At 50.3% G+C, this 11,203-nt stretch overlaps 1 protein-coding gene across 1 annotated transcript in view; it reads left to right on the top strand.

Annotated features, from left to right (window-relative positions):
* TMEM59L (transmembrane protein 59 like) overlaps positions 1-4,888 on the top strand; it is a 46,597-nt gene extending 41,709 nt beyond the window's left edge. Inside the window, exons 4-7 of the mRNA XM_014587281.1 lie at positions 638-740; positions 3,608-3,725; positions 3,828-3,945; positions 4,263-4,888. Coding sequence (XP_014442767.1) covers positions 638-740; positions 3,608-3,725; positions 3,828-3,945; positions 4,263-4,391 — 468 coding nt within the window. The 3' untranslated portion in view covers positions 4,392-4,888. The remainder of the gene's footprint in view (positions 1-637; positions 741-3,607; positions 3,726-3,827; positions 3,946-4,262) is intronic.
* Positions 4,889-11,203: the final 6,315 nt, after the last annotated feature.

The raw sequence follows: 11,203 nt of genomic DNA, 5'->3' as shown, positions 1-11,203 counted from the left end.
TTTTCTTTTTTAAGAATTATTTTATTTATCTTTATTTATTTATTTTAATTTAACCAGAGAAAGACAGAGTAAGAGAGAGGGAGGGAAAGTGAGAAAGCAAGCCGCCAGATCCGGGACTCAAACTGAGGTCATCCACCACCACACCACCTGCCTTCCCCATTTTTCTATTTTTTTTTAAAGACTTATTCTATTTCATTCATTCATTCATTCATTATTTTAATCTTACCAGAGAGGGACAGAGTGAGGGTAGGTGAGGAAGTGAGAAAGCAAGCCACCAGGTCTGGGACTCGAACCACAGTTGGCTCTGTTAGAGTCCAGTGCCCTTAACCACTGCTGGCCCCCGGACACTGTAGCCTTCTCAGGACACAGACAGGTGCCCACCAAGCCCAAGTCATGCCCTTCTTCTTCTTTTGTGAAGAATTGTTTAGGTGGGGCCTGCAATCCCTTCTCCTCCATTCTCCTCTTTGGATCTTAGTCACACGCACACGCGCCTGGTGTGAGTTTAAGCCACCCGGTCCGGGATTTGAACCTTCATTGACTACATGGGAGTCTAGCCACGTAACTGCTGTGCCACCGCAAAGCCCCCAGGTTGTGCCCTTCTAACTGGCCTCTCTGTGCTGTCTTGTTCCTGGCCCAGACTCAGCCCGTGGTAGAGAGCCTCGGGTTCCAGGGGGGCCGTCTGCAGCGAGTGGAGGTGACCTGGCGGGGATCCCACCCTGAGGCCTTGGAGGTGCATGTGGGTAAGATCCGACCCAGATCAGTGTTCCTTCCATGGGTGGTCCCAGTGCCACAAGGAGGTCCACTTGGCAAGTGGACCTTCCAGGACCAGCCCGGTCCTCAAAGGTCCAACTGTCAACTCATGGTTGTCTTCTAGAGTTTGGGGTCCACCTCCTAGGGACCCCTGGTCCAGCTTCCAGTGCCCTGTGGTTCCTCTTCCAGGGCCCCATGGTCCATCCCTCAATTGTCCTGTGGCCTATCTCCCAGGGTCCCATGACCCATCTCCCAGGGCCCATCTCTCTCCCATGGCTCATCTCCCAGGGTTCTCGGTCCTCCTCCCAGGGTTCCATGGTCCAGTTCTCAAAGTTCTTCATCCCTCTGCAGGGTTCCTTTTTTTTTTTTTTTTTTTGGAGAGGTTTTTGCTATAGGGCGCGTGCGCTCGCCAGACAGACAGAGACAGAGAGACAGAAAGTGAGAAATCATCCCCCAGGGGGGATGACCACACCGCAATCCCTTCTCCTCCATTCTCCTCTCAGGATCTTGGGCACGCACACACACACGTGCCCAGCGTGAGTTTAAGCCACTGGGTCCGGGACTCGAACCACAGTTGACTACATGGGAGTCCAGCGACATAGCCATTACGCTAACTGCTGGTCCCAGCATCCAGGGTTCTTGAGCTATCTCTGAGTTCTAGGCTCATTGTCCAAGGTTCCTCATTTCATCTCCTTGAGTTCTAGGCTCACCTTCTAGGGTCTCCTACCCCATGTCCCAGGGTTTAAGGTTCACTTTCCAGAGTTTCTTGTGCCACCTTAGTTCTAGGGTAACCGAAGGTCATCTTCCAGGGTTCTTGCTTCATCTCCCATCGTTCTAGGTTCATCTTCCAGGGTTCCGAGCTCTATCTCCCATGGTTTTAGGGAAAGCTAGGGTCATCTTCCAGGGTTCTTGTTCCATCTTCCCTAGTTCTTCGTCCACCTTCTGGGGCTCCTTGCTCCACCTCCCAAGGTTCTATGATCATCTCATAGGGTTCCTTGTTCCACCCTCTAAGGTCCTAGGTTTATCACCAAGAGTTCCTTGCTCCATTTCCCAGGGTTCTAGGATCATCTTTCAGGGCTCCTTGACCTCATCTCCTGGGGTTCTAGGTTCATCATTCAGGATTCTTCATCTCTCTGGGTCCTAGATCAACCTTCCAGTCCACCTCCCAGGGTTCTAGGACTGTCTTCCATGGTTCCTTTCTCTATTTCCTGTGGTTCTAGCTCTAGGTTTATCTCCCAGAGTTCCTTATTCCTTTTCTGAGAGTTCTAGGCTCAGCCCCCCCCCCGAGTTCTAGGCTCTCGCCCCAGGCTCCTTGCTCCATCTCCTGGGGTTCTAGGTCACCATTCAGGATTCCTTATTTTATATCCCAGGACTCTATTTTGGATTCCTTACTTCTCCTCCCTTGGTTTTAGGTTCACCTTTCCAGGGCTCCTTGCTTGGCTTCCCAGGGTTCTAGGATCATCTTCCAGGGTTCCTTTCTGTACCTCCCATGGTTCTAGCTCTAGGTTCATCTCCCAGAGTTCCTTGCTCCTTTTCTCAGGGTTCTAGATTCACCACCCAGTCTTATTTGCCTTGATTCCCATGGTTCTTTGCTTCATCTTCCAGGGTTCTAGGTTCACTCTCCAGGGCTCCATCTCCAGGGTTCTAGGTTCACCATTCTGGATTCCTTCCTTCATCCCCCAGGATTTTATTCAGGATTTCTTACTTCATTTCCCAGATCTTAGGTCTACCTCCCAGGGTTCTCCACCTCCCAAGGTTCTAGGATGATCTTCCAGGATTCCTTCTCCATGTCTCAAGGTTCTAGTTCTAGGTCTAGGTTTATCTCCCAGAGTTCCTTATTCCTTTTCTGAGAGTTCTAGGCTCAGCCCCCCCCCGAGTTCTAGGCTCTCGCCCCAGGCTTCCTTGCTCCATCTCCTGGGGTTCTAGGTCACCATTCAGGATTCCTTATTTTATATCCCAGGACTCTATTTTGGATTCCTTACTTCTCCTCCCTTGGTTTTAGGTTCACCTTTCCAGGGCTCCTTGCTTGGCTTCCCAGGGTTCTAGGATCATCTTCCAGGGTTCCTTTCTGTACCTCCCATGGTTCTAGCTCTAGGTTCATCTCCCAGAGTTCCTTGCTCCTTTTCTCAGGGTTCTAGATTCACCACCCAGTCTTATTTGCCTTGATTCCCATGGTTCTTTGCTTCATCTTCCAGGGTTCTAGGTTCACTCTCCAGGGCTCCATCTCCAGGGTTCTAGGTTCACCATTCTGGATTCCTTCCTTCATCCCCCAGGATTTTATTCAGGATTTCTTACTTCATTTCCCAGATCTTAGGTCTACCTCCCAGGGTTCTCCACCTCCCAAGGTTCTAGGATGATCTTCCAGGATTCCTTCTCCATGTCTCAAGGTTCTAGTTCTAGGTTTATCTCCCAGAGTTCCTTGCTCATTTTCTCAGAGTGCTAGGTCCATCTCCCAAAGACTCTAGATTTGGCTCTCTCCTTGCCCCATCTCCCAGGGTTCTAGGTTCACCATTTGGGATTCTTTTTTCACTTTGACACCCAGGTTCTTGCTCCATGTCCCAGGGTTCTAGGTCCACCTTCCAGGGCTCCTTGCGCTATCCCTCATGTTTCTGGGCTCACCATTCAGGATATTTTTCTCTTTGACACCCAGGGTTCTAGATCTGCCTTCCAGGGCTCCTTGCCCCATCTCCCAGGGTTCTAGGTTCACCATTCAGGATCTCTTACTCCATCTCCCAGGGTTCTAATTCCCATCCCAGGCCCCCACACCCTATTGCCCTAGATTCTGGACTCTCCACTCCTCTCCTCCCTATGACACTATGGCCCCTGGGAGGCCCCTGAGTGGTAGTCTGTATCCCAGACCCCGTAGGCCCCTTGGACAAGGTGCGGAAGGCCAAGATCCGAGTCAAGACCAGCAGCAAAGCCAAAGTGGAGTCCGAAGAGCCCCAGGACAACGACTTCCTCAGTTGCATGTCCCGGTAGGTAGCAGGAGCCTAGGGGGTGGCGTGGGAGTGAGGCCGGAGGGCCCGGGCTCCCGTATCCCAGCTCCTGTGGCTGAGTAATGCCTGGTGGCCTGGCAGGCGCTCGGGGCTGCCCCGCTGGATCCTGGCCTGCTGTCTCTTCCTGTCCGTGCTGGTGATGCTATGGCTCAGCTGTTCCACCCTGGTGACCGCGCCTGGCCAGCACCTCAAGTTCCAGGTGGGTGTGGCCAGTGCCTGGCTGGGGGCGTGGCCGGGGGCGGGGGCTTGGCTCTGGCGCCTTGACTATGGCCACGCCCCCACCTGACCAGCACTTAAGTTCTAAGTGGGTGTGGTCGCTGGGCGGTGCCTGGGCTGGGGGCGTGGCAGGGGGGGGGGTGGGGCCTTGAAACTGGCCACGCCCCCGGACCCTGACTTACTACCTGGTGCAACGTTTTTTTTTCTCCTTGTGAATTGGGGGAAAGAACGCCTACCCCAAGTTGGGAGGATACAGGGTCGGGTTGGGAAGGAGCCTCCTTCATCCCTCCCTCTCTGCAGCCCCTGACCCTGGAGCAGCACAAGGGCTTCGTGGTAGACCCGGACTGGCCCCTGTACCCTCCCCCGGCGCACGCCTGTGAAGACAGCCCCCCGCCCTACAAGCTGAAGCTGGATCTGACCAAGCTGTAAGAGACTCGGGGCTCCGTGTCTCCCCAGCATTGCCAAGTGCAAGGGCCCCTCGGGGCTCACTTGCTCCGAGCCCAGGAGGATCCAAGCTGAAGGTGGAATCATTTCTGAGCTCTTCTGCAACCACCTGGCTCCCTCCAGACCTGCCCGTCACCCCCCCTGAGTCCTGGGGCCAGGGTGCCCTGATTGGGCAGGTGGGATCTGGCCTTGATTCCTCCCTGTCCCCCGTTTTTCTGGGACGCGCTTCTGTGTGTTTTCTCGTGTGTGGCTTTCTGAGTATTCGTGTCGCCGTCTCTCTTTCTCTCTCCCTTTTCCGGGGGCTGAGGCCTCGGCGGGGACAGCCTTCTTCTTTATCACTCGCATCCCCACCTCCGGAGGCTGCGGGGGGGCCCCACGAGGGAGGGTGCAGGGACAGCTCCATGCTGGGAGGGAGGGAAGGTTGCTGGGCGGATGACCTGGCATGAGGGCTGGGAGGAATAAACCGTGTATATGAGACACCTCGGCTGAGCCTGCTTCTGTCTGTCCGTCTGTCTGCCCGCCCTTGGAGGAAGGGCCTGATCCCTTTCCAAGTCACCCCCACTTTTTTTTGTTGTTGTTTTTCTTTCATTCGACAAGAGAAAGACAAAGACAGGAACAGAGAAAGAAAGTAAGAAAGCAAGCCACCAGGTTCAGGACTCGAACCACCATCAACCATGTGGGAATCCAACACCTAAAACACCATGCCACCTGCCAGCACCAAGAGAGGTTTTTGCTATAGGGGACATGCACTCACCAGAGAGACAGAGAGACAGAAAGAGAGAAATCACCCCCCCAGAGGGGATGGCCACGCCGCAATCCCTTCTCCTCCATTCTCCCCTCGGGTCCTTGGGCACGCACGCACACTCACCTAGTGTGAGTTTTAAGCTGTCAGGCCTGGGACTTAAACCATGGTCAACTACATGGGAGTCCAGCAATATAACCATTATACCATCTGTTGGTCTTAACACCCTTTCTTTTTCTTTCTTTTATTTTTTTAGTTTTATTATTTTATTTATTCATTCACTTTGTTTTAGTTTGACCAGAGAGAGACAGAGGGGGAGAGTGAGAGAAAGAGAGGAACTGAGAAAGCAAGCCACCAGATTCAGGACTTGAAACCCGGTCCGCCATGAGAGAGTCTAGCGCCCTTAAACACCCCGCCACCTGCTGGTCCCCTTTTTTTTTTTTTTTTTTTAAGAGAGACTTTTGGGGGACCAGCAGGTGACATGGTAGTTAAGTTGCTGGACACTCCCACATGGCTGACCACGGTTCAAGTCCCCGAGCTGGTGCCTTGCTTTCTCAGTTTCTCTCTCTCTCTGTCTTTCTCTTGTCAAATTAAAATAGATGAATGAATCATTTTTTAAAATTAAAGAAATCATTATTATTATTGTTTTTTAAAGACAGACTTTTGCTATAGGGCACATGCATTTACCAGAGAGAAAAAATGAGAAATCACCCCCAGGGGGGATGGCCACGCAGCAATCCCTTCTCCTCCATTCTCCTCTTGGGATCTTGGGCATGTGGGAGTCCGGCCCCTTAACTTTGCGACCTACTGGTCCTAGCTCCCCTTTCGTAAATTGCTGGCGTGCACAGGTGCTCAGCACAGAGACCAAGAGACTGAAAGAGAGGGAGAAAAGCCCCTGGCATGAGGTGTGGACAGACTATAACCGCTTCTCTTCCATTTTTCTCTCATGTTAGGATTTGTGGCACACACTCCCACACAGTCAGCATAGTTTCTTTTCCTTTTCTTTATTGTAAATTAATATTTATTTGTTTGTACAAGTTTCTGCTATAGAACATGTGAGCTTGCCAGAAAAACAGAGAGACAGAAAGTTAGAAATCACCCCCAGGGGGAATGGCCACACTGCAGTCCCTTCTCCTCCATTCTCCTCTTGGGATCTTGGGCACGCACACACACGCACTCAGAGTGAGTTCAAGCCACCGGGTCCGGGACGCGAACCATGGTCGACTACGTGGGAGTCCAGCGATATAGCCATTACGCTAATTGCTGGTCTCTGTTTTTATTTATTATTATTATTCATTTGTTTATTTATTTTATTTTAATTTTTTTCTGAGGGGTTTTGCTACAGGGCATGTGCACTCACCAGAAAGAGAGAGATAGAGAGAGACAGAAAGTGAGAAATCACCCCCCAGGGGGGATGGCCACGCCACAATCCCTTTTCCTCCATTCTCCTCTAACAATCTTGGGCACGCATGCACATGCGCCCAGTGTGAGTTTAAGCCACTGGATCTGGGACTCAAACCACGGTTGACTGTATGGGAGTTCAGGGACATAGCCATTACACCAACTGCTGGTCCCAAAATAGTACATTTTCTATTGTATCATATAACTGTTGATTTTATATAAGAAAGCATACTTAAATCATTATAAAATTATTCATATAAAAAAGACCAGAATGCCAGTACTTCCTGTCGAAAATTCTGCCAGGACGGAAATGTCTCTACCACCCCCAGTGACTTTAAATTGTAGCCAGCACAACCAACCAAACTCGTCTGTCTCTCATTTTATTTAGTTTTAATTGGTACATATTTAAGGTTTCGCGTACTTTTTTAAGGGTGATAAAAAAGAATATATATATATATATATATATATATACACACACGTATATTTTTAACATGAAATTTGCCATTTATCCTTTTCTTTTTTTTCTTTTTTTTTTTTTTTTGGTCATAGTGAGTGCGCGCTCACTGGAAAAGGAGACACGTGAGAAATCACTCCTCTCCCGGGGGGATGGCCATGCCCCAATCCCTTCTCCTCTGTTCTCCTGGTAGGATCTTGGGCACGCACACACACACACATGTCCAGTAGGTCTTTTGCTGTTTTCTTTCTTTTTGTTATTTATTTATTTATTTTGCAAGAGGTTTTCGCTATAGGACGCGTGCGCTCGCCAGATGGAGAGAGACAGAGAGACAGAAAGCGAGAAATCACCCCCCAGGGGGGATGGCTATGCCGCAATCCCTTCTCCTCCATTCTCCTCTCGGGATCTTGGGCACGCACGCACACGCGCCCGGTGTGAGTTTAAGCCACCGAGTCCAGGACTCGAACCACGGTTGACTACGTGGGAGTCCAACGACACAGCCATTACGCCAACTGCTGGTTCCTGTTATTTTTTTTTTTTTTAGATTTTTGTCATAAGGGTGCACTTGTTCACCAGAGAGAGACCGGCAGAAACAGAAAGAGGAAAAGTGAGAAATCAGCCCCCAGGGGAGATAGGCACGCCATAATCCCTTCTCGTCCATTTTCCTCTTGGGATTTTGGGCACATGCACCCACACATGTGCGCCTGGTATGAGTTTTAAGCCACCGTGTCTGCGACTTGAAACGCAGTCAAGAAATCACTCCCCAGGGGAGATGGCCACACCGCAATCCCTTCTCCTCCATTCTCCTCTCAGGATCTTGGACACGCACGCACACGTGCCCGGTGTGAGTTTAAGCCACCGGGTCCAGGATGCAAACCGCTGTCGACTACGTGGGAGTCCAGTGACATAGCCATTACGCCAACTGCTGGTCCCAAGTCCAGGTCTTGAACCATGCATTTGGCCATGTGGGATCCAGCTAGTTTAAACAGCATGCCACCTGCTAGTCCTTGGATGAACCTATTTTGGTCCCCAAAACCAAAAGATGGAAGGGATGCCACCATGGAGGTGGCTGCTGGGTGGACAGAGATGCAAAGCCTTCTGGGTAATGTCTTGATTCCTCCTGTCCTCAGCCTACATGATTGTACCAGCCAGCCCTGTCTCCTTGGCCTCCAAACATCCCCAGCCTACGTGCATCTCTGGGTCTCCATGGCAACCACGAGGTCCAAGCTGCTACCGTGTCTCTTACAGCAGCTACGCCCACCTCCTCCTGGGGCTCCGTCTCTGTCCTGGCCTCCCTCCAGTTCCATCTGGCATCCAGCAAATGTGATCTAGGACAGCTCCTCCTTCTGGAATTTACTGTCACTCCGAGGAGTCCACACACTGAAATATCCCAGCAAGGCCTTGCAATCCTACCCCACTGACAGCTCGGATCTCTTTCTTAATTTTTTGAGTACATAATAATAATAATTATTTTTTTAGAGGTTCTTTTTTGCTATAGGGCGCATGTGCTCGCCAGAGAGACAGAGAGAGACAGAGAGACAGAAAATGAGAAATCAACTCCCCCCAGGGGGGATGGCCACGCCACAATCCCTTCTCCTCCGTTCTCCTCTCAGGCTCTTGGGCACGCACGCACATGTGCCCGGCGTGAGTTTAAGCCACTAGGTCCGGGACTTGAACCGTGGTCGACTACATGGGAGTCCAGCGACATAGCCATTACGCAAACTGCTGGTCCCAGTACGTAATTATTTTATTGTTACTATTCTTTTTTATTTTATTTTATTTTTTTTAATTTATTTTATTATTTTATTGTTTTAGAGAGAGCTCTTTGCTATAAGATGAGTAAGCTCGCTGGAGAGAGAGACAGAGAGTCAGAAAGCGAGAAATCACCCCCCAGGGAGGATGTCCACACTGCAATCCCTTCTCTTCCATTCTCCTCTCGGGATCTTGGGCACACACACACACGTGAGTTTATTTATTTATTTATTTATTTATTTATTTATTTATTTATTTAATGACAGGACGTTCTTTTTAAAAAAATAATTATTTTATGTACTATTATTATTTTCCAATTTAATCAGCAAGAGACAGAGAGAGAGAGAGAGAGAGAGAGAGAAGTGAGAAAGCAAGCCACCAGGTCCGGGACTTGAACTCTGGCTGTCCATGTGGGAGTCTAGTGCCTTGAACCATCACGCCACCTGCTGGACCGCACCCCAGTGTGTGTAGTTTTTGTTTTTGTTTTTGTTTTTAGCTATGGGGCGCATGCGCTCTCCAGAAAGACAGAGAGACAGAAAGAGAGAAGATACCCCCCAGGGGGGATGGCTATGTCGCAATCTTTTCTCCTTCATTCTCCTCTCGGGATCTTGGGCACGCATGCACGCGCGCCCCGTGTGAGAGTTTAAGCCGCCGGGTCTGGAATAGGAACCATGGTCAACTACATGCGAGTTCAGCGGCATAGCCATTGCGCCAACTGCTACTCCCCCCGTGTGAGTTTTATGCTTCTGGATTCGGGACTCGACCTGCTGCCAACGACATGGGAGTCCAGCACCATAACCATTATTACATTCGCTGGTTCCTATTCTTTTTTTTATTTTATATTTTTAGAGAGAGATTTTTGCTCTAAGGCGCATGTGCTCGCTAGAGAGACAGAGAGACAGAAAGCGAGAAATCACCTCCCCAGGGGGGATGGCCACGCCGCAATCCCTTCTCCTCCATTCTCCTCTCGGGATCTTGGGCATGCATGAGTTTTAAACCACCAGGTTCAGGACTCGAACCGTGGTCGGCTTGATGGGAATCCAGCGACGTAACCATCATGCCATCTGCTTGTCCTGCCTGTGTACTTTTCAAGGAAAGGGCCGGTCTGCCATCACCTCAGTTCCCCAAAGCACTGACCCCAGAGGACTCTTTGGACATGGGCATTTGGGACCTCGGGAGAAGGCCCCAGGTACCACGCAAAGACTTGAGACTGCTCTGCCCAGAACCACCCCTTGGCTCCTTCCAGAGTCTCCGGAGAAGCTTCTTTTACTTTTTATTTTAATTTTTTGAAGAATTATTTATGGGACCAGCAGTTAGCATAATGGCTATGCCACTGAACTCCCACGTAGCTGACCGCAGTTCGAGTCCCGGACCCGGTGGCTTAAACTCACGCCAGGCGCGAGTATGTGTGTGCCCAAGATCCCTAGAGGAGAATGGAGGAGAAGGGATTGTGGCATAACCATCCACCTTGGGGGGGGTGATTTCTCGCTTTCTGTCTCTCTGTCTCTGTCTGTCTTTCTGGCGAGCGCACATGCCCTATAACCTAAAGCCTCTCCAAAAAAAAAAAAAAGCAAAAACCTCTCAAAAAAAAAAAAAAATAGAGAGAATTATTTATTTATTTAATTCTATTTGTTAATATTCTTTTTTTTAAAGAGTTATCTTATTTAACTTTATTTATTTAGTTATTTATTTTTAATTTGACCAGAGAGAGACAGAGAGAGCATGAGAGAGAGGGAAAGTGAAAAAGCAAGCTGCCAGGTCCGGGACTCGAACCGTGGTCAGCCATGTGGGAGTACAACACCCTTAACCACCATGCTGCCTCCCAGCCCCTTAATATTGTTTTTAAAATTTGATCAGAGAGAGCAAGAGAGAGAAAGCAAGCTGTCAGCTCCAGGACTTGAACCACAGTCGGCCATGTGGGGGGAATCCAGCACCTTTACCCACCACGCCACCTGCCAGCCCCAAGAGAAGCTTCTTTGACCGTGTGTCTAAGAACTGGCCTCAGTTCCCTAAGCCTCAGTTTCCCTTTCAGTCCCCAGAGCTCTCCCCTCTCCCTTCCTTCTCTCTGCATCTGCCTCCCTCCATACTGACCTCTTGCGGGGGTGGGGGGTGGCTGGTGCCATGGAAACCAGTAGGCTCATCCATGTTTCTGGGTAGCACAGGGTTGCTAGGGCAACCGGCTCTCCTGGTTCCCTGGCAACAGGTCTGAGTTCTAAGAAGTGGAGGTAATTGTGAGTCTGGTAAGGAGGGAGCCAGGATGTCCTTGGGGTCCGGGGGGCACATAATGGACACTCCGTGGGGGTGGCACGTGGCTTGGTCGTTAAGGGCGCTGGACTCCCACGTGGCTGACTACGGTTCGGGTCCTGGACCTGACAGCGTGCTCTCTCTCTCTCTCTCCCCCTCTCTGGTCAAATTGAAATGAATAAATGAATGAATAAATAAAGTTAA

This window comes from Tupaia chinensis, unplaced genomic scaffold (assembly GCF_000334495.1).
Source record: "Tupaia chinensis unplaced genomic scaffold, TupChi_1.0 Scaffold000201_1, whole genome shotgun sequence".
Taxonomy (NCBI): Eukaryota; Metazoa; Chordata; class Mammalia; order Scandentia; family Tupaiidae; genus Tupaia; species Tupaia belangeri.
Note: the sequence above shows the minus strand (reverse complement) of the source record. Positions and strands in the feature narration are given on the sequence as shown.